The 23099-nt window shown below is 47.5% G+C and overlaps 1 protein-coding gene across 1 annotated transcript; it reads left to right on the top strand.

The window, feature by feature from the left end:
- Positions 1–3777: 3777 nt before the first annotated feature.
- Ddx27 (DEAD-box helicase 27) lies at positions 3778–22271 on the top strand. The gene is made up of 21 exons (XM_076851967.1): positions 3778–3892; positions 4932–5078; positions 5857–5916; positions 6138–6333; positions 6823–6866; positions 6953–7039; positions 7869–7974; positions 11782–11955; positions 12957–13107; positions 14452–14551; positions 14701–14842; positions 15968–16121; positions 16831–16912; positions 17012–17189; positions 18585–18691; positions 18813–18915; positions 20511–20605; positions 20697–20820; positions 21193–21280; positions 21914–21988; positions 22125–22271. The coding sequence occupies exons 1-21, from the start codon at positions 3800–3802 to the stop codon at positions 22141–22143; spliced, it is 2325 nt and encodes a 774-aa protein (XP_076708082.1). The 5' UTR covers positions 3778–3799; the 3' UTR covers positions 22144–22271.
- Positions 22272–23099: the final 828 nt, after the last annotated feature.

The raw sequence follows: 23099 nt of genomic DNA, 5'->3' as shown, positions 1-23099 counted from the left end.
AGGAGAGAGTGGCATTGAGTGTTCAGGGGCATAACTTGATGCAACTGCACCTTCAAAAGCAGTTTTCTCTGTCCACATGTGGTTGTGTAAATTAATGAAGATTAAAATTAGGACTGGGGTGTAGCTCAGTGGTGGAGAAGCTGTCTAGCACACACAAGGCCCTGGGGTCAATCTGCTCTACAAAAGAAAAAAAAAAAAAAAAAGAATGAAACCTTCAGTTTCTCCTATAGCTATGTTACAAGTGGTCAATAGCTGCATGTGGCTAGTGGCTACCAAGTGGGGCACACAGATGTAGAACGTCTTTGTCACTGGACAGTGTTGCTCTTCATCCTTTACTCATGGAGTCTATTCATCCCCCTCCTTGCCTTTTCCCCCCGCCTCTGGTACTGGGGATTGAACCCAGGAGCACTTTACACTGAGCTGCATCCCCAGCCCTTTTTAGTTTTTAGTTTGAGACAGGGTCTTGCTAAATTGCTGAGTCTGGCCTTGAACTTGCAATCCTCCTGCCTCAGCCTCCTGAGCTGCTGGGATTACAGGCGTGGCCACCGCATCCTGCTCCGTCCTTGCCTTCAGTCCTGTGTGATGTGACTGTCCTGGATTCCGAAGTGTTCCAAGCTGGTGCTCTCAACACTGACACTGACTACGTGTGGTGCTGAGCTCTAAGCCAGTGGTTTGTGACAGGGGCCTTCTGTCAACTGCTTATCACCTGCTTGTGACAATATAAATATAGAAGTTGAGATCAAGCATCCAGAAGATTTGCTGGTAAAGTGACATTGTCACGTTTTTCTTGTATTTTAGAAGAGTCCCAGTCTTCCCTGGATTGGAGATGCAAAATGCTGGTCCTTCACCGGGGGCATTGGGGAGCCTGGCTCCTTTTGCAGAGATGACTCCTGCTCTCTGGATCTCGGTGGGGGTGGAGGATGCAGAGCGCTGTGTCATCCACTTGGGGTGAGCAAACATTGACGTGTGGCTGAAAACCCCGGGCCATCATCCTCCTTTATCCACCTACTATGTACTAAACACCCACCCTGCAAGCACTGTAGGAAGCAGTAGGGCCGTCGCAGTGGACAAGGTAGAGTAGGACCTGTCCTCCCAGAGCTCTCTACTAAGACAGACCACAAGCGAGTTCCCCAAACGAATAAATACAGTGATTTCAAAGTATGTTAAATGCCCTGAGGGAAATAAAAGACGATGAGACGGAGGATCTGCAAGGTGAACGCTTTCAGTTTCTGGGTGGTGAGGCATCTCCAAGGAGTCCCATTCCAACAGAATCCTGAGGATGGGAAAGAGGCAGGCGTGAAGCAAGGAAACAGCCTTCCAGGCCGTCAGAACAGCCCATGCAAAAGGCTCTGGACAAGAACGAGACCAGGGAGACCAGGGATGCTGCTGGAGACATCCAAGTGAGACACAGAGACATGAGTAGAGACAGGAGCTTGGCTGGGGGAGGGCGGAGCTGGGTGGAAGGTGAGTCAGATGGAGCTTCTGCTGTCCACTGTCTGGAACAAGAGTTTTCACATGGACTGAAGGATGGACTTTGGGAAGCTGGTGCAGATTTTGTACTTACGTGCTCCCAAGGGAGTCTTTCATTTATGAGGGAGACCTTCCCTTAGGATCTGTAGGTGAAGAAGCTTTGCCCCAGGAGCTATCACTCAACCAAGTGTTAGCTACTCTTCATTCACAAGCTTTGAAGATCACTGCCATCGCCACCACCACCACCGTTTAAAGTCATCTGAATGCTGGGCCCAGTGGCACATGCCTGTAGTCCCAGTGGCTCAGGAGGCTGAGGCAGGAGGATCACAAGTTCAAAATCAGTCTCATCAACTTAGCAAGGCCCTGAGCAACTCATGAGGCCCTGTATCTAAATAAAATATAAAAAAAGGTTGGGGATGTGGCTCAGTGGTAAAACACCGCTAATTCAATCCCCAGTACCAAAAAAAAAAAAAAGTTGCAGGCTGGGAATATAGCTCAGTTGGTAGAGTGCTTGCCTTGCATGCACAAGGCCCTGGGTTCAGTCCCCAGCACCACACACACACACACACGAGTCATTTGAGACTATCATTAAAAAAAAAAAAAAAGTGTTCGTGAGGATGTGGAACAATGGAAAGCCTCATACATCATGTAAGTTGAAATGTAAAATGGTGCAGACCTCGTGGAAATCCGTTTGGTGGTTCCTCAGAAAGCTGGACGAAATAATATGACCCAGAAATTTCACTACTAGGAATATACTCCAAAGATTTGACAACTGGGTCTCAAATAGATGTTTGTGTGACAATGTTCATCACAGCATTATACACAGTAGCCAAAGGGTGGAAACAACCCAAGTGCCCATTAATAGATGAGTGAATAGGCAAAATGTGGTCTTTACACACAGTGCAACACCATTCAGCCACAATGAAGTTCTGGTACATGCTAGCACACGGATGAACTTGAAAATATCATGCTTTTGAAGCAAGCCAGACACAAAAGCACAGATACTGTATAATCCCACTTATATGAAATCTAGGATAGGTCAATTCATGGCATGGAAAGTAGATGGGAGTTTAGCCTGGTCTGCAGGAGAGTGGAGTGAGAACTATTGTTTAATGGTTACAGAATTTCTGTTTGGGGTGATGAAACAGCTTTGGAAAGGGATTGCACAATATTGTGAGTGTAACTAATGACATCAAATTGTACACTTAAAAATGGGCAAAACTGCAACAAGGAAAAAAATAACAATGGATCCAACTTTTGTGGTCTGACTGTTTCAAGAAGAAAATGTTGATTTGGAAAGGAGGCTAGGTAGTACCGGTGGCTTCATCTAGGAGGTGGTGCTCAGGGGGAATTGCCTGGATCGGGTATTCTTAGCTGACTTAACAAGTAAGATCTTCATAAGCAGATGAGGGGAAAGTTTCTGCTATGCTCTGAGCCCTTCTTTCCTAACAACTGAAGCTACTGCCTGGATTATACTCTTGGCTTTGTTATTAACTGTCTCTGTGATTCTGGGACCTCTCTGAGCCTCAGTCTCTTCATCTGTAAAATGCCAACAGGAATGGTTCCTCCAGACTGGGGTTGTGAGGATTAAGTTAGTGAATATGTGCAAAAGTACTAAGATCAGTACTAGTACATACTAAATGCTATGTAAGCTTTAGCTATTCTTTTTAAAAAAAATTTAAATTTGTTTTAATTGGTTATACATGACAGTAGAATACATTTATGTACTTTGATATACCATACATAGATGGGATATATTCTCATTTTTCTGAGTGTACATGTTGCAGAATCATATTGGTCATGTAGTCACATGTATACATACAGTAATGGTGTCTGTTTCATTCCACTATATTCCTATCCCCGAATTAGCTATTCTTATGTTTACTTTTTTTTTTATGAAAGTAAATGTTTACTGTGGGTGAAAAATCTAAGGAAAAAAATCACTTAAATTCTATTACCCAGGGATAATAACGGCTAATCGTTTATTGTACTTTCTGCCACAATTTTTTGTCCAAAAATACAGACATATACAGCTTATCAAACACCTCTTTGGAAGTTTTCCTTCAAGTCTCGCACCCTCCTCAAAGAATCCCATTTTTTCTGAGAACTCAGACAATGTAATTTTATTTACACCAAGGCCCGCCCCTTAATTTCGTCATACAAGCCACGCCCCCACAGCCGCCTGCGCGCTGAGCTCTGGAAACGAAGCTGCGTGGGCGGGCCTTCCTCCAACGGAAGTGACGTATGGCACATGCGCGGTGTCGATGAGAAAACTGCGGAAGAGTAAGGGCCTGCTCCGCACGTCACCGGAAGTGGCTGCTGCTTCAGCATGCTGGCGGAGCTCGGTTTGATCGGGACCATAGGCGAAGATGATGAGGTGCCGGTGGAGCCCGAGTCTGACTCCGGAGACGAGGAGGAGGAGGTAAGAGCCGGCGGGGGGGTGGGGGCGCGGCTGGTCTCTGGTACAGACCCTCGGGAATCCTTGATATCTTCCCTTCCCTGTGATTCCTAGGTCACTGCCCCGAATCCTCAGCATCCCCTGGGGAGGGTCTCACTCGGACCCCGGGATCTTCCTCAGTTTGCTCGCTATTAGCTTTTCCCCACCTCTGCTGTTGGCCGTGCCATTATGTGTCGCTTTGCTGAACTCAATATCCGTTCAATGACCTGGTATTTAATTCAGGCCCTGGGTAATAGAGATCCAGAGGTGAAATCAATCTTGGTTCCTGCGCAGAGAGCAGTGTTATCCATCCATTCATCTGTTCATCAAGCCACTAATTGATGGTCATGTAGTCACATGTATACATATAGTAATGGTGTCTATATGTGCTAGACGCGGTGTTTAACTTTGGGGACCGCAGTGAACCGAGATGGGCGCTGACGCCTGCGTTGAGGTGGGATGATTTACAGATCGTGAGCACAAAGAAGGTGCTTACGGTTCAGAGACTCACCCAGGTGTTTCCCTCTGCAGAGACTCACCTGCCTACTTGACACCGCCTTTTGTATGTCCCACAGATTCATCTCCTACAAGGCCCAGTTTCTGGTTTCCCTCAGCTTCCCATCCTGCCAGAAGGCCTGGAGTCATTCTTGACAGCTTCTTCCTTCTCTCTCCATTTCTCCCACACCCCAGCCCCTGGCATTCACCTTTCCATTCTCTGTTTCTGTGAGTTCGAGGTTTCTGGTTTCCATGTGCATTCTCATATGGTAGGTGTAGTTTTTGCACAGGTACCTTGGGATGAAGCTTGTTAATTGTGTCGATCAGATTTTCTTCAAACCTACTCATTTTTTGGTCGTCTTGAGCTGTCAGTTACTGTGAGAGGTGTCTTGAAAATTGTAGCTTGGTCGGTTTCTAACTCTATTTTAGCCTTGTATGTTTCTACTTTCTTATTGGACATCCTCCCTTCCTTCTTCCTTTCCTACTATTCTTTTATCTCACCTCACAATCACCCTGTCCTCTTCCCAAGGGGCCCATTGTGCTGGGCCGAAAGCAGAAGGCCTTGCAGAAGAACCGCAGTGCCGATTTCAACCCTGACTTCGTTTTCACTGAGAAGGAGGGGATGTATGATGGCAGCTGGGCCCTGGCTGATGTCATGAGCCAGCTCAAGAAGAAGGTGAGATGGACAGTCACAGGCTGCTCCGGACAGTGGGTCTTGGGACTAGCCCGACATCACAGCCTCTTGCCCTGTTGACATTCAGCAGGTACCAGAATCCTGTGAAATGTATGGTATAGTTTTGATGGGATGGGGAACGGAAATCACAGGGGACCTATAGTCTTGATTAATACTAAAGTATAAGATATTGCAAAATTGATTGATTGCAGGCTAGTTACAAACATTCATAAATCTATAGTTAACATTTAGAAGTGGTGCTGGGGATGTGGCTCAAGCGGTAGCGCGCTCGCCTGGCATGCGTGCGGCCCGGGTTCGATCCTCAGCACCACATACAAACAAAGATGTGTTGTCCACCGAAAACTAAAAAATAAATATTAAAAAAAAATTAAAAAAAAAACATTTAGAAGTATAAAAAATATTTATTTTGTTATAAAATTTACATGACAGCCTTTTCTGGAATGGGGGGTAATGAACTCAGACGTATTAAGACATACCCTCTTGATTTTATAGTGCTCATCTGTACTCCCATTTGCTCAGGAGGCTGAGGTGGGAGGATCCCTTGAGCCTCAGAGTTCAAAGCCAACCTGGGCAACATAGGTCCCATTTTTTACAGAAAATCTGGTAACAGCAGCCCAATGGTTTAGGAGCACCCAACATTACAAATCTTGTTTGACTTAAAAAATTTACAGAGCTATGTTTAAGACCTGACTTTCGGAAACCTTGCTTGATATCTCTCCTACATGCATATTTCTTTTTTTCTCTTTATTTTTATCTGCAGAGGGCAGCCACTACCTTAGATGAGAAGATCGAGAAAGTGCGAAAGAAAAGGAAAACGGAGGTGAGACAGGAGCCACTTGTCACCTTTCCCCAGCCATCCTGTGAGCCTGGCTGTGCCTGTCTCTTTAAGCCTGGGTTGGGGTGCAGCGTGCAGGGCTTTTAGGGCTGTGCACGGAGGAGCCCTGCAGTGTCTGCCCAGACTCCAGACTCAGTATTGCCCCTTTAGAGTGTGAATTTCCTGAAACTTGTAATCACTCTTGCTTTCTTCTCTTTATCCCCCAGGACAAAGAAGCCAAGGCCGGGAAATTGGAGGAGAAGGAAGCTAAGGTGGGCCCGGAGCCCGAGGAGCCGGGGGACCCGGAGCAGGGGGACCCGGAGCAGGGGGACCTGGCGGGGACAGAGGAGGAGGCAGGCTCGGCAGAGGAGGAGTCTGAGAGCGAGTACTCGGCAGCTGAGGAAGACATTCTCACCAAAGCAGGTGTGCGTGCTGGCGGGTCCCTGCGCCCTGGGGTACCTTCTCCGCTGCTCTCCTTAGGTTTCAGGGTCTCTTTGGATTTTGCTGCAGTTACACGGAGCCGGCGGCTTCCTCTTTCCCCATCTGCAGTCCCACACAGTTGCCAGCTGCCTCTGTGACTCAGACTTAATTTGGGGTGACCACGTCATGGGGATCACCGAGGTAGCCCAGGAGGTATCTTGGGCAGAACTTTGTGCGGTGGTGTCACCGTGTGTGGAGAGGACATGGTGTGGGCAGCCTGGGCTCCGGGCCACACCTGCCAGGTTCCCTTCCTGCCTGACCATAGCGAGTCACTTCATCACGCTGCCACCTGGGGTCCTCATGTTTGAAGGGGGGCTGGTGGCAGAAGCCCCCTGTGTCAGGTTGGGTGAGGCCGATGAGGCGGTGCTGAGGACATGGCGGGCGGATGCAGGTGCTGGCTCCCGCTGTGCTTAGCAGGCGTCCTCTCTGTAGATACACTCAAAGTGAAGGAGCGGAGGAAGAAGAAGAAGGGACAGGTGAGCGTGGGCTTGGGGCCCGGGAAGCTGTGAGGTCGTTGGGTTTTCATGGGCCCCGTTTGCTGAACTGTCGTCTTTCTGTGTAGGAAGCAGGAGGCTTCTTTGAGGATGCATCGCAGTATGATGAAAACCTCTCCTTCCAGGACATGAACCTGTCCCGGCCGCTTCTGAAGGTAGTGGCTTCTTTGGGCAGCTGGGTGGATCCTTGCAGCAGCCCAGGTGGGCTCCTTGCTGCCCCTCTCTGTCCCTCAGTGGCACCCACTTTAACTTGGGGGAAAAAGCCAAATTCCTTATACTGTCCTATAAGGCTCCACCCTCCCTGTCCCCTCTGTGGCATCTCTTGGCACTCATTCTCCGGCCTCACTGGCCAGAGAGCCTCTTCCTATGGGCCTTTGCACTTGCTGTTCCCCTCCCTGGAAGACTCTTCTCCCAGAGGTCTATTGCAGTTCTCCCTCACCCCCTCAGTGTTGGCTGAGACCCCTGTGCACCCACCTCTCCACCCACCTCCGCAGCCCCCGGCTGCTGTGATCTTGGTCTGTAGCACATGTCTTCTGAGGACTGTGTTTGTCTTTTTGTCTGTTTCTTTTTCCCAGATTGTGAGTTTGCTCAGGGACGGGTTTGTTTTGTTTCATTTGTTTGGTTTGGTACCAGGGATTAAACTCAGGGCTGCTCTACCACTGAGTACATCCCAAGCCTTTTTTATTTGTCGTTTTGAGAGAGACTCTCTCAAAGTTCTTTCTAGTCTTGTTAAGTTGCGGAAACTGGCCTCGAACTTATGTTCTCCCTGCTTCAGCCTCCTGAGTTGCACCTGGCTCCTGGGCCGGTTTTGTGTTTTCTATTGTTTATGGATGTGTCCTCCCTGGCTAGCGCAGCACCACCTGCAGGCCCTCAGTCCTGTGTGGAATGAGTGTCCTGGAGGGTCTTGTCTGCAAACCTGCTTGTTTCCTGCTGAGACTCCTCTTTGCTTCCCTGCCTGGTCTGACTCTGTCTCCTTCTCTTCAGGCCATTACAGCCATGGGCTTCAGGCAGCCCACCCCGATCCAGAAGGCATGCATTCCTGTGGGTCTCTTGGGGAAGGACATCTGTGCCTGTGCAGCCACTGGGACAGGTGAAAGGATGGGGACTTGGGGTGGTGGAAGAGGATGTTATACCCCAAATAGGGCTTTAGTTGACTTCACAAGCTGGCTTGCTAAATGTGCTTGGATTTCTTAACTATATACAAAGTCTACAGAAATTCATGTTCAGTGGGTGACGTTAATGGCTTTTGCAGGTGTGGAGGAATTTTGAGTTGACGAGTTTCCATTTTGTCTTCATAGCTGCATTTTATAGAATGTTGAGTTTGTTTCTGGCCCCTCCCCCTCAAGAGGACAGTAGCTGGAGGGAACCTGAGGAAACAGGAAGGGTCCTCTGTGGTGGGGTGAGACACAAGAGAGTGCCACACAGCCTGCACTGCCAGTCCCAGAGGCATGTGCATGTGGGAGACCAGGCATCTCTGCCTTGGACCTCCTAGAAGGTCACCTCTGTGTCCCAGCTCCCTACAGCCACAGCAGGGAGCAGAGGGAAAAGCAGGTTGAATAGTCCAGTCCTTAAGATGCTGCGAAGAAGACAAAATCAAAACTCCATCTACTACAAATCAGTAGTCTCAGGACCAGGACAGCCGGCAAGTCAGCCTGTGCCTGGGAGCCCGCCTTCCTCTGACCCCCAGGGGGTGGGCCAGAGAGCCTCAGTGCTCTCTTCAGGGCACAAGTGACATGACAGGGGGCAGAGTATGCTCAGCACCTTCTGGGACACTCTTTGCAGTGTTTGGTCCCTTCTCTCAAACCACACAGCCAGCGATGGGGAACCAACAGGTGCCATGTCGCATTCTGGAGTTTTGTTAGACTTCTGCCTCTTTGTCATTTTTTTTTCTGTGACAAATTGAGAATTGTCATAGTTTATTCACGTGCTCTTTTTGGAGGCAGTTTGGCAATATATGGATTCACTCTTCAAAGTTTTAGTTATCTATACTAATTTACACTAAAAAATAAAGATGTGTAAGTAGAGATCGAGAAGACTGGCTCACTTCAGTATTTTGAACATGGGACAAAATCATGATTTTGGGGATGATGGTTTGTAATAATTAGCTTCTTTAATTTCTACAACATTTCTCTTTTTGTAATGATTCAAATGCAAATATATTGGGAAGGGGGACAGTAAAAAGTTCCCCCATCTACCCCATTTGCATCTCCCCCACTAATGTGTTTTGCCACCAGATACTCCAGAGAGTTTGCATTTTTCTTGGCTAATGCAGATGCAATTGAATATATTTAACTTAAATGCAGTTCATAGAGCTGCACCAGCATGTGCCATGGCCCAGGGTAGCAGACTACATTTGGCTGCGTGTGGCCTTTCTCACTAAATGGGTAATCTTGGATGTTTTTCCTGCCAGTCCATGTGCACCCACAGGGTGTTCCTTTGATTGTGTCTTGTGGCAGCTTTTATGTTTGCTAATTTTCATTTACTGCTTTTTCAATTGAGTATAACTTATATATTGTAAAACTCACATATTGCATCCCAAGTATATAGCTTGATGATTTTTTTTTTTTGCACCAGGGATTGAACCCAAAGCCACTTAACCACCGGGGACTACATTCATGGTCCTTTTTTGTATTTTATTTAGAAACAGGGTCTTGCTGAATTGCTGAGAGCCTTACTAAGGGGCTGAGGCTGGTTTTGAACTTGTAATCCTCCTGCCTGAGTGCTGGGATTATAGGTGTACACCACTGCATTTGGCAGCTTGGTGAATTTTTATATATGCCTATACATTGGTGATCTACTTGTATGTTTTATTTAATTTATTTTTTTAGTTGTAGATGGACACAATATCTTTATTTATTTATTTATTTTTAATTGGTGCTGAGAATCGAACTCAGTGCCTCGTACATACTAGGTAAGTGCTCTACCACTGAGCCCCAGCCTTATATTTTATTTTATTTTTAAATATTTATTTTTTAGGTGTAGATGGACATAATACAATGTCTTTATTTTTCTGTGGTGCTGAGGATTGAACCCGGGTCCTACCTGTGCTAGGCGAGCGCTCTACTGCTGAGCAACAATCCCAGCCCCATATTTTATTTTTTAAAAATATTTTTTTAGTTATATGTGGATACAATATCTTTATTTTTATGTGGTGCTAAGGATTGAACCCAGTGCCTCACGTATGCTAGGTGAGCACTCTACCTCTGAGCTACAACCCCAGCCCTACTTGTATATTTTAAATGTTTACACGTAGCAAATCATCCTCATTATCATCATCATTTGTGGTACTAGAGTTGAACCCAGGGGTATGTAATCTCAAAGGGCCTTGTTGAGTTGCTGAGGCTGTCCTTGAACTTGCAATCCTTATGCCTCAGCCTCCTGAGTTGCTGGGATTACAGGAATGTGCCACCCCACGAAGCACAAATCAATTTTTTAAAAAATTATTTATTTCTTTCATACATGACAAATTAATATTTTTAACTGATATTAGAGATACCAACACAATTCAGAGGGTAAAGAATTAAAAAAAAGGGGCTGGGGTTGTGGTTCAGTGGTAGAGCACTTGCCTAGCATGTGCAAGGCCCTGGATTCGATCCTCAGCACCACATAAAAATAAATAAAATAAAAGGTATTGTGTCCATCTACAGCTTAAAAAAAATAAATATTAAAAAAAAAGAATTAAAAAAAATTTTTTTTGGTACTAAGTATTGAATTTGAGGTCTTGCATATGTTAAATTCTTTACCACTGAGTTAATATCTACAGCAGTGGATTAAAAAATTATAACTTTGTTACTTTAGGTCAGCAGGAAGTAGCAAAAATAAAGAAGTGAGTCCCTTGAATCCTTCACCCAGTGGTAACATTCTAAGTTAGTATAGGTCAATATCATAACCGGGAAATCGGTGTTGATACAGTTATGTTAGGTAGAGCTTGTTTAGTTTGTCTGAGGCAGTAGAGGAGGTCTAGGCTAGTTCTGGGTCACAGGTGTCAAGGGGTCAGGTGGAGGTTGTCTTTCTTTAATCCTACCTAGTACCTCTTGGCCCTGCCCTGATAAGCCCTTCATGGGAGCAGAGAATTTATATAAAAGGAATGTTCATCACTGCATTGTGTATTAGTGAAAAGCAACCCAACATCCAACTATAAGGATCAGTTAATTTATAGTAGAGATACTCATATGCTAGAATGCTATGCAACCATTTAAAAAAAAAAAAGAATATTTTTTAAAAGGGAGGGTTGGGGATGTGGCTCAGGGGTAGAACGCTTGCCTAGAATGTATGAGGCCCCAATACGCAAAAAACCAACCAAACAAAAAACCAAAAACAACTCAAGAAAATAGTTTACCTGGGGCTGTGGCTGTGGCTCAGGTGGTAGCGTGCTCGCCTAGCATGTGTGAGGTGCTGGGTTCGATTCTTAGCACCAATAAAAATAAAATAAAGATATTGTGTCCACCTGAAACTAAAAAAAAATATATAAAAAAAATTAGTTTACCTGAATTCTGAGTAATTTTCAATTTTATTTATTTTATTCTTTATTTTCATGCTTTTTTGACATTTCCTATGTAGTTTTATAAGACCATATAGTGTGAAAGCCAAAAAAAAAAAAAAATTTTAAAAAGAGAGAGAGAGAGAGAGAGAGAGAGAGAGAGAGAGAGAGAATTAATATTTATTTTTCAGTTTTCGGCAGACACAACATCTTTGTATGTGGTGCTGAGGGTCGAACCTGGGCCGCACGCATGCCAGGCGAGCACGCTACCGCTTGAGCTACATCCCCAGCCCCAAAAAAACTTTTTAAAGTTATTTTATGTTCCCCTGCCCGGACTTACAGATTTTCTACTCGGGCAAAAAACCTAAACATGGAGGGAACCAAATCTGTTCTTGTTTCCCCGCTGTCTCCCTCTAGGTAAAACAGCAGCTTTTGCTCTGCCTGTCTTGGAGCGTCTGATCTACAAGCCCCGCCAGGGCCCTGTGACCCGTGTATTGGTGCTGGTTCCCACCAGGGAGCTGGGCATCCAGGTGCACTCCGTCACCAAGCAGCTGGCCCAGTTCTGTAACATCACCACCTGTCTGGCTGTGGGTGAGTCGGGGTGGGTGCCAGTTCCTGGGACCCGTGATGTGGTGGAAGGTGGATGTGGCTCACTCTGGGAGCAGGGGCTAGGAAAGACCTTTATGTTCTCTTGAGTCCACTTAAAAATTGGCTGATGTGGGGCTGGGGATGTGGCTCAAGTGGTAGCGCGCTCGCTTGGCATGCATGTGGCCTGGGTTCAATCCTCAGCACCACATACAAACAAAGATGTTGTGTCCGCTGAAAACTAAAAAAAAAAAAAATGAATATTAAAAAAAAAATTCTCTCTCTCTCTCTCTCTTAAAAAAAAAAAATTGGCTGACCTGTTTTCATAGCACTGGTACTGGGGAGGGGAGAGACTTCATTGAGACTTAACTATTCTTGAAGAATGAAACTTAAAAATTTTGAAATTTTTCTTTTTTTTTTTTTGTATTAATCAACTTTAGGAAATAATTTTTGCTTAGCATGAATGTTGAGTCAAATATTATTTGGGGCAGGATTTCCCTGATAAAGTTACTTGAGTGCTGGGGCTGCAGCTCAGGGACAGAGTGCTTGCCTAGCACGTGTGAGCACTGGGTTCCATCTTTCGCTTTGCATAAAAATAAACAAAGGCATGCTGTCCATGTGCAGCCACACACAAAAGTTACATGAGAGTGTCATGCAGCCTGCAGTGTACCCTCCTTATGCAATTGGAAGTCAAAGGTGATCTCTGTCCTCACACGTGAAGACTTCATTGGTTTTTACTGGGCCTCTTTCAGTCCTGGGATGTTCCAGTCATTCTATCTGGAAATGCTGTTGTGTTGTCACCTGTTTGGATTTTTCACTCCGTCTAATGTAATTAAATAATATGTCTCTCCCTGTGTGTTGTATCCATGTGGGCAAGGCCCCCGTTAATCTTGCTCATAGCTGTTTCCTGTTCATCTGACATGAGACAAAGGCAGGTGGCTGGTGTTCTTAGAACACAGGTGACTGACTGGCTGACCTGGCCATCTGGTGTGTCTCTCTGCTTGCAGGTGGCTTGGATGTAAAGTCTCAGGAAGCAGCTCTTCGGGCGGCACCTGACATCCTCATTGCCACCCCGGGTCGGCTGATCGATCACCTCCACAACTGCCCTTCCTTCCACCTGAGCAGCATTGAGGTGCTCATCCTGGATGAGGCTGACAGGTGAGCCCTGAGGGTGTCGCCCGGGTACTCTGAGGTCCCTCTGAGCTGCCACCCTGCATTATTCTATAGGGCCTTCAGCTGAGTGGAGAGATACCCCTTCACCCACCCACATGGGCCTCTGTTGGTGCGTGGTCCGGATTTTTCTGCTTCTCCTTTCTTTCTGTAATAGTAATGGTTAGGAGGTGAGGTCGGTCGCATGTGGGCTCTGCTGCTCCTAACTGAGATCCGGGGATGTTGCACTCGGGTTCAGGAGTAGTGTCCCCGTCGTGGTGAGTGGTGCAGGGGTAATGCAGGGATGGGCTGTGCGTGGTGGCTTCAGTAGGCATCTCCCTAGCTGTGGTGGGACCCCTTCTTTTCCCTCGGTCCCTCCTCTTTCTCTCACAAGTGTCCCATCTGCTCACCTCTTTCCTTCATGCGTGAGCCAGGTGAGCTGGGCTGATGGCACAGCGGGCAAGGGGCATGCTGAGGTGTCCGCTCACGTTGAAGCGTCTCAGAACTAGCAGGCCTGGGAGCATCTGACCCTGCATGTGCTTTCTGGGTCCTTGGCGCCTCTCATTTTCACACCAGCGACACCACAGTCAACTCGTCAGCTCCCCGCTGTGGGGCTCTCAGCTCTGTCCCTCAGGGTGGAACCGTCTCCTCCGCCTCCTTCAGGTTTCTGGTTCTGTGAGAGAGAAGGGCAGGACCTCACCCAGCCCCCAAACCAGTGGGGGTTTCTCTGAATCCAGTCAAGTCACCTGGAGATAGCTAGACAAATCCAGAGGGTGAACGAGGCTGAGGGGACATCCTGGGTGAAGGAAGCCTCAAAAGACACGACAGCCGGCTGCAACACAGGAACTCTGGCTCTCGGACTCAAATACAGGCGGCTGTAAACTCACAGAGGGCAAGAGGAGGTGGGATGGAGGGAGGGGAGAGGGTCAGGTGTCCCCGCACAGTGGAGGGATGGCCTCTCGAAGCCTTCTGATCACAGCCCGTCTCTGCATTTCAGTTGAGGACATCTGAAAGTGGCCTGTACTTCAGATGTCACTCAAACACTGCCATGTCTTGATTGTGACGGGTTATGTGGGACAAGATCACTGTCCTTACTGTGTGTTGGAATGTTTGGGGTCATGATATCTGTGACTTACTGGTATATAGTTTAGTAACAAAAAAAGAGACATGAGGCGGATGTTGCATGATGATAATTCTTAGTGAACCTTGGTAAAAGGGTAAAATAACAATAAATTAATTCTAAACACAACCAGGGGCAGCCAAACCTCAGCCTGCGTGGTAGTCTGTGACTCTCACTGTGACAGAAGCATGTTCCCCAGTGTCATGTCATGTCCTTTCTCTCTCTGCCCCAAGGATGCTAGATGAGTACTTTGAGGAGCAGATGAAGGAGATCATCCGAATGTGCTCCCACCACCGCCAGACCATGCTCTTCTCAGCCACTATGACAGATGAGGTGGGCCAAGGGGCTTCTCCGTGACGGGTCTGCACATGGGGGCCATGCAGAGGACCCTGCTAGGCTTGAGGGGCTGCGTGGGTGTGCGTTGTTGCTGCCTTCCCACCTCCTCGCGGGAAGCTGAGCGCCCTTGGCTCTGTGCTCGGCAGGTGAAGGATCTGGCTTCTGTCTCCTTGAAGAACCCTGTCCGGGTATTTGTGAATACCAACACGGATGTGGCTCCCTTCCTACGGCAGGAGTTTATTCGCATCCGGCCTAATCGAGAAGGGGACCGGGAAGCTATCGTGGCAGGTGAAGGCCCAGGGCTGGGCAGGCTGGGTGCTCAGCTCCCTGGGCCTCCTGGGTGTCCACCCGAAGCATTAGGGTTTTGCCTTCTTGATCCTCCGTCTGTTTTCCCCTCAATCAGAGCCACTCTGTTGTCCATCCATCTTTATCACCATGCTGGCCTCACCCAGCTCCTCCCACCGTCCATCTTTGTGTCCTCCTGAGCTCCTGACCACTTGCCACCAGTTGCTGCTCTGTTGTGTGTGTGTGTGTGTGTGTGTGTGTGTGTGTGTGTGTGTGTGTGTGTGTAGTGCTGGGGATTAAACCTTGTCATGCGAGGCAAGCACTTTACCAGCCGAGTTGTGTCCCCAGCTCCAGTTGCCACTCTGGCTTCTTAATGCAGACACCACTGTGTGTTGCCTGGATTGTTGCTGCAGCCTCTTAATTTCCTCTTCCTGCTTCCTCTTGGCTCTTCGTAATTCATTCTTCCCTCTGCAGAACAGTTTGTTTTTTTAATTTATTAATTTTTTTAAAAAAAAGTATACATGGACACAGTATCTTTATTTGTTTATTTATTTTCATGTGGTGCTGAGGCTCAAACCCAGTGCCTCACATGTGTGAGGCAAGCGCTCTGCCACTGAGCCCCAGCCCAGCCCAGCCCCCGCTGAACAGTTCTTTACAAAAGAATACCTGCTCCCGTTACCTCCTTACTGAACAAACACCCTGGGTGTGGCAGCTCCCGTTGCTCTTATGGAAATCCAGACTCCCTAGTGAACCCCTCCGGACCCTCGAGGGCCACATCTGCCAGCTTGGGCCCTCTCATCCCCCATGCTCGTTCTGACCTCCAGGACGTGACATTGCTCTTTCTTCAGCCTGGCATCCCTGTCCTCATGGGATAGTCTGCCTTGTCATTCAGCCTCAGTCACCCCTCCAGGAGGTCAACTCTGACGCTGCTCTGCCACCCTCCCTTTACTCTTTCTCTCGTGACATTTATCACCCTGGGGAATTAGTTCCTGTCTGCCTTGGCCTGTGAGTTCACCTGGCAGGGACCGTGCCTGTGCCCCTGTGCCACGCAGCAGGCTCATTCTCAGGTGAGGGAGGCGCGTTGTGCAGCAGCCCACACACGGTGCCGGCTCACTCTTCTCTCTCCAGCTCTGTTGACGAGAACCTTCACCGACCATGTGATGCTCTTCACCCAGACCAAGAAGCAGGCCCACCGCATGCACATCCTCCTGGGGCTTCTGGGGCTGCAGGTGGGCGAACTCCACGGCAACCTGTCCCAGACCCAGCGGCTGGAGGCCCTCCGGTATGGTTCCCATGTCAGCTCCCTTTCCTCCTTGGGCTGATCAGAGAGGGTTCTCTGCATCTGACAGAGAACCTGGAAACAGTATCCAGAAGGTTATGTTAGAGCAGCAGCAGGGATACAGATGGCACAATGCCCTGCTTAAAAATTTTTAATCTAAACTGAGCTTGCTGATGCTGTCGTCCCAGCTACTCAGGAAGAGTAGCTGAGGCAGGAGCATCACCCAAGCCCAGGAAGTTTGAGAGCAGCCTGGACCACGTAGCCTTAAAAAAGCAAAGTAAAGCAGAGACTTGGAGCACTGTCAGGTCATGTGTTAGCTGCACTGATTCTCACAGAACAGAGTCGACCTCCAGGGCTCCCCACCCGCCACTGTTCTTCACAGGGTGCTGGGAGGGGTTGTTACAGCAAATCTGATCTGAACAGAGATGTCTGCCTCACGGTTTCCTGTAGTCTAGCTTGTTGGTTCTCAAACTTGAATCTGGACAGGAATTAGTGCTTGAGATAGAGCACAAATCTGCATGTCCCCATGTAGGCAGCTGTTAAGGGTGACTGTAAGTGTCCACCGGCTGACCTTTAGAATGTATCCCCTGCTGCTTGACTCCAGGAGGCTTTGTGGTGACTTTCCCGTCCCTCTATTCTCTCTGCTTCTTGGGCTCCTGGGGAGCATTACTGGGATAGGTATCTGAATAAGCATCTCTGTGGCTATTTCTAGGCGCTTTAAGGATGAACAGATTGATATCCTTGTGGCCACAGATGTGGCAGCCCGTGGACTCGACATTGAAGGAGTCAAAACGGTGAGAAGGTCCTATCGTTTTTCTTTGAGTTTTCCTTCTTGCCCCACGGCAGCCCCACTCCCATGCTGCAGGGTCTGACTGCCGATTCTGACCCTGCAGGTGATCAACTTCACGATGCCCAACACTATCAAGCACTACGTACACCGGGTGGGGCGGACCGCACGAGCTGGCAGGGCTGGGCGCTCGGTCTCTCTGGTGGGAGAGGAGGAGCGGAAGATGCTGAAGGAGATTGTGAAGGCCGCCAAGGCCCCTGTGAAGGCCCGTATTCTTCCCCAGGGTGAGGAGGCACAGCTGGAGCAGGGCGGTCAGAGAGTGGCTTCAGAGAGGGGTGCTCTGCAGTCAGGCCAGCTTGAGTCCCCGCTCTGCCACCTCCTTGCTGAGTCCCTGGGCAGGTCTACCTCACTTCCCTGGGCTGTAGGCTTCTGTGTATAACAGGACATGATAGTAGGAATGAAAACACAGAGCCCGTTCATAGGGGTTTTCCTGATCTGTGGGGTCCCGTAAAGCCCACCCATCTTCTTCAAAAGTTACTTTTATTAATGTCGCAGAAGTAGTTATGTATTCATCATTTGGAATGAGTAAATAAATACAAATGTGTATGTCAAAGAGCTAGCTGGGGGGTTGGGGATATGGCTCAAGCGGTAGCGTGCTCGCCTGGCATGCGTGCGGCCCGAGTTCGATCCTCAGCACCACATACAAACAAAGATGTTGTGTCCGCTGAAAACTAAAAAATAAATATTAAAATTAAAAAAAAAAAAAAAAGAGCTAGCTGGGCACAGGGACGCATGCCTGTAAATGCCAGCAACACTGTAGGCTGAGGCAGGAGGATTGCAAGTTTGAGACCCTGTCTCAAAGTAAAAAAAGGGGCTGGGGACGTAGCTTAGTAGCAACAGCATCCTTGGGAGCAGTCCCTGGTCCCACCTTGTGTGCCAGTGCCCGCCCCTTCACACTCCCGGTCACGGTGTCCTCTTGCTCATTTTCCTTCCGTGCGGTCAGCCTGGATCGCTGTTGAGTGGTGCTGTGTGCCCTGGCTCCACTTCTGTTCCAGGCAGTGGGGACAGAGCAGGGGACCAAACAGCTGATGTTCTGGTGGAGAAGTCAAAGTGGTTGGTGCTGTGGAGAGGCAGGAGTGGCCCCTGCTCTAGCAGGCTGCTCAGGAAAGGCTGGCCTTCTGCCGGGTCCTGGATAAGAAGGGGGTCTTTTGGGCTGGGGATGTGGCTCAAGAGGTAGCACGCTCGCCTGGCATGCGTGAGGCCCGGGTTCGATCCTCAGCACCACGTACAAACAAAGATGTTGTGTCCACCGAAAACTAAAAAATGAATATTAAAAAAAATAAAATTCTCTCTCTCTCTCTCTTTCTCTTTAAAAAAAACAAAAAGAAGGGGGTCTTTTGTGTTTTCAGATGGGGTCTTGCTATATTTCCCAGGCTGGCCCCAAACTCCTGAGCTGAAGCCATCCTCTCACCTCAGATCCCAAGTAGCTGGGACTTCCATACAGGTTTTGTGTCACAGCTTCCTGCTCTCCGTGGGGATGTTAAGTAGAGAAGTCACACATTAAAAAAAAAATCACACTTTTCTGTCAGTAAATAGACCATTGGTTTTGTTTTCATTAGCTACATAGTATATTAGTATTCACCCATATTTTAATGTCTTTTCTGTTTTCTCCCCTGGAGATGTCATCCTCAAATTCCGGGACAAGATTGAGAAAATGGAGAAAGACGTGTATGCAGTGCTGCAGCTGGAGGCAGAGGAGAGAGAGATGCAGCAGTCGGAAGCCCAGGTGCCCGCTTTCTCAGATGCTTGTCATCTGCCCCGGAGTCTGGGAGAGGCTGCCTGGAGCTGCTGCGCTGTGGATTCGCAGGCACAGCCCCACGGCAGCTGCTCCCTCACTGTCCCCACAGATCAACACAGCAAAGCGGCTCTTGGAGAAGGGGAAGGAGGCAGTGGACAAAGAGCCTGAGAGGAGCTGGTTCCAGACCAAAGAAGAGAGGAAGAAGGAGAAAAGTAAGTGAGGGAGGCCCTCGCAGCTCCACTCCGAGGGTGTAGCAAGAGGACCTGAAAACAGGGCTCCGGCAGACGCCTACGCCGGCATTTTTTGAAGTGATATTCTGAACAGCCAAAAGGTGGGAACGGAGGTATCCATCAAAAGATGAATGGATGAACAAGGCGATGTGCACCTCACACTCACGCTGGAGGATCATTCAGCCATAGGATGCGTGAAAATGTGTCCCATAGATGAACCTTGCAAACATGCTGAGTGAAATAATCCAGACACAAAGGACAAATACATGATTCCACTTAAATGAGGCACCTAGATAGACAAACGTCAAAGACTTAGAAGTCACAGAGATCCTGGGGCAGGAGGGTGGGAAGGGAGCAGCTTGCTGAGTGGCTTACAGCGCGCTGCTTGGCATCACGGTAGTGATCTGGAGTTTTGTGATCAGGTGGTTGTACAGCATTGTGATTGTAATTTTTTGTTTTTTTTTTTGAGAGAGAGCATTTTTAATATTTATTTTTTAATTTTCGGCGGACACAACATCTTTGTTTGTATGTGGTGCTGAGGATCGAACCCGGGCTGCACGCATGCCAGGCGTGCTTGAGCCACATCCCCAGCCCCTTGTGATTGTAATTAATGCCACTAAGTTACATACTTCAGGATGGGTGAAGTGGCAAATTTTATGCGATACATATTTTACAAAAAAACAAACAAAATTTTTCCAAAAAAGTAGATACTTGGTGTATAATTTAAAAACCAACCAACCAACCCTACTCTACATTCCTTGCTTCTTTCACATATTTCATAGCTTGGGGCTCTTCTCATGTAGGCATATGCATAGCTGCTTTGTTTTATTCTCCTTAGTGGCTGTGTGGGCTTTTATCGTATTTAGATCATAATATAGTTAAGTAGTTTCTTATGGGAAGACATTGAGATTGTTTCCCACTTTCTGCCATTATGAACAAGTGATGTGAATAACCTCGTACGTTGGCCTTTCATAATTAAGCAAGTGCACTTGACTTGGAGAAATTTTTAAAGGTGGAATTATAGGTCAGAGTGTATGGTTATTTCTAATTCTGGTAGAGATTGCAAAATTACCCTTTATTTCTCGTTGTACCAGCAATTTCAGAAATATTGCCTTTATTTGATGGGACCAAAAAAAAAAAAAAGGTATATATATATGTTAAATTTTCATGTTAAAGATAGAGTTATATCAGTGGGAAGGTGTGGGTAGTTTATGGAACCAAACCTTCGCCTTTCCTAACAGGATGGTAGATAAGGAATGTCTTAAATGGATTAATAAAGAAATAGTAAACAAGAATGTTTTTTAGTGAGGTGGAGGAAATCATCATGCATTTTTCCTTGTCATTTTTAAAATTGTCATATACTAATTTAAAATAGGTGTGCTGGGGCTGAGGTTTGGCTCAGTGGTAGAGCACTTGCCTGGCATGTGTGAGGCATAGGGTCGATTCTCAGCACCGCATATAAATAAAAGTCCATCAATGACTAAAAAGTACTTTAAATAAATAAAATAGGTGTGTTCTGCTTGTAATTTTAAAAATACAAAATGTTCCCTGAAACCTCATGTCTCTTCCCATTTCAGTTGCCAAGGCTCTGCAGGAGTTTGACTTGGCCTTAAGAGGAAAAAAGAGGAGGAAGAAGTTTATGAAGGATGCCAAGAAAAAGGGGGAGATGACAGTGAGTGACCTCCCTGCAGAGTCTGGTCCCACCACCTCTGGGGGTCGGAGTGCCCTGTCTGTTCTGCATTCACCCCTCCCTCTTCTCCCAGGCAGAGGAAAGGTCCCAGTTTGAAATCCTCAAGGCGCAGATGTTTGCTGAGCGACTGGCCAAGAGGAACCGCAAAGCCAAGCGGGCCAGGGCAATGCCTGAGGAAGAACCGGCGAGAGGCCCTGGTAGGTGGGGAGGATCCTTCCCTGACTGTCGCCTGTTCTCATGATGGTCAAGGAGAAAATTTGAGGGATGATAGTAGGCCACATTTTTTGAATAACTGGTATGTACCAGGAAATATAACTTTCCTATATTGGCTTCACAGGGTGGAGTGACCCTTGGTTGGTGGGGAGAGCTAGGATTTGGACTCTGGCCTTTCAGAGTCTTCCGAGTCTTCCCTGGATGCTACTTGGAGGAGTTGGTGAGGGTAGAAGGAAATGCACAGGGTCCTTAAACACAAGAGATCCACTGAACTTGAATTCATTACCCAGAGCTAAAGGGGGTTTAGGAGCTTGGGCCAAAGAGGACCATGTCTCATTCATTCTTTTGGCGCACAGCCAAGAAGCAAAAGCCAAAGAAGAAATCTGTATTTGATGAAGAACTCACCAACACCAGCAAGAAGGCCCTGAAGCAGTATCGAGCTGGGTAAGGTTGTAAGTTATCATGGAGTCCTTGGTATTTTAGGGAAACTATGAATCTTTTGATTCTTTCTCCATTCCCAATTCTTACATAACCATAGCATTATAATATATGAACTCAGAGGTGCCTCTCTGTCCCCCACCCACCTAAAGCCCACCTGTTGATCCCAGGGTGAGAGCAGGAGCAGGGTTAAGGTACCACTGCTCCATAGTGCTGTGGCCCCCCTGCTTTGGAGGTGAGATGACTCGTTTTTGAGTTCAGAGTTATCTCAGGAGACTAACAAATCTTACCTTGTAGGATCAGTCCTATAGAACCTCCCTAGCAAAGAATCCATGGGTTTGCCCATTTGAATGGTTTGTCCTGCCATTCTTCCCTGGGCTGCAGGCAGCTGGACTGCTTCCCAGGGAGTCTTAGTAGTCTAGTCACAGGTGAAGAAGGGCCTCTGCCAAGCTGGTCTTAAAGCTGGGCCTGACTTCCGGAAACGCATGTTGTCAGGTAGAAGGAGAAGGGCTTGGAACCCAGGCCCTGGAAACGCGGTCCTGGCAGTGCTGCTCTTCCTGTGGCGTGGAGGGGTGGGCACGAGACATCACCCTTTGTCCGACAGCCTGCAGGTTCAGCTTTCCCTTCTCTCACTTGCAGCCCTTCTTTTGAAGAAAGGAAACAGTTGGGTTTGCCCCATCAGAGAAGAGGAGGAAACTTCAAATCCAAGTCCAGGTAAGCTGGGCCTGGTGGCACATGGGTGTTGGAAGGCTGGAGACTGTGATTGTTTGGGGTTGAAAAACAAACCTTTTATGGAAAACAAGCTGCTTCTTCCTTTTTCTGGTCTTAACCTGCTGATTTTCTTTAATAGATACAAGAGGAAGAAATAGCCATGGCAGCCTGACGAAGTTTGCAGGGCGTCTTAATCTCTCCCTTCCCTGTGGGAAGTCATCCTGGTTTGCTGGTTTTGTCTGTCTTTTCTCCATTTGTTTAAAAAAAAAAAAATTCTTAAAAAGCCTGTCATTTGTGTGTTTAAAAAAAAAAAAAAAAAGTTGGACTGGGCACGTGGCTAGGTGGTAAAATGTTTGCCTAGCATGCAAGAGGCCCTAGGTTTAATCCCCAGCACCCCTGCCCCCCCCCCAAAAAAAAAAAAAAGTTGCCAGTGGTAGAGTAGTATGTGTTCCCTAAGTACCCACCCAGGCTCCCTTCTGAGTAGCTTTCATATAACAAGTACAACCAAACATTAGTCTGGTTTGGCAGAACTCCAGTATTTCACCTGTGTGGATGTCTGATAGCTGGGCACCATCACGAACACTTGAGTATCTTTTTGCTCACAGGGGCTGGGTGTAGAGTGAGAAATTTGTTTATTCATTTGTTTGTTTTTGGTGCTTGAGACCAAACCCAGGGCCTTTTGTATGCAGGGCAAGCATTCTACCACTGAACCATGTCCCCAGCCAGGAAGTAATTGCTCGGAGTAATGTTCTTTTATTAATGCCCTAGAACTAAACGGCTACCATTGGGCTCTAACCGTGTGTCAGACACTTGGTGCGCTGAGTTGTGATTCAGTTTGCTGCCTATGAGGCAGGTACTGTTGTTCTCATTTTGCTAATAGAGACTTGGAAAGAGTAACTTTCTACAGTTACACAGCTGGGAATTCAGGTTTTTGAAATCACCCATAACCTAACTTATTACTGCTGTGTGCTGTAGAGATGGAAGCCAAAAGGGGCAGGAGGGACCCTGACCCCATGAATTAGCTCCTTGTTGTAAAAACCAGCTTTCACTCTGCAGAATGGTTCTCATCCTTTTCTGGATCACAAGATCCCTTTCAGAATTAGATGAAAGCTAT

This window comes from Callospermophilus lateralis, chromosome 3 (genome assembly GCF_048772815.1).
Source record: "Callospermophilus lateralis isolate mCalLat2 chromosome 3, mCalLat2.hap1, whole genome shotgun sequence".
Classification (NCBI taxonomy): Eukaryota; Metazoa; Chordata; class Mammalia; order Rodentia; family Sciuridae; genus Callospermophilus; species Callospermophilus lateralis.
This window is presented reverse-complemented; position numbering and strand designations above follow the sequence as displayed.

Excerpts from the sequence above, each read along its gene's own strand:
- Ddx27 (XM_076851967.1), top strand. The coding sequence starts at position 3,800 with ATGCTGGCGGAGCTCGGTTTGATCGGGACCATAGGCGAAGATGATGAG. Across the intron at positions 6,867-6,952 it reads GGAAGAAGAAGAAGGGACAG|GAAGCAGGAGGCTTCTTTGA; the intron begins GTGAGCGTGGGC and ends CTTTCTGTGTAG. Across the intron at positions 11,956-12,956 it reads CACCACCTGTCTGGCTGTGG|GTGGCTTGGATGTAAAGTCT; the intron begins GTGAGTCGGGGT and ends CTCTGCTTGCAG.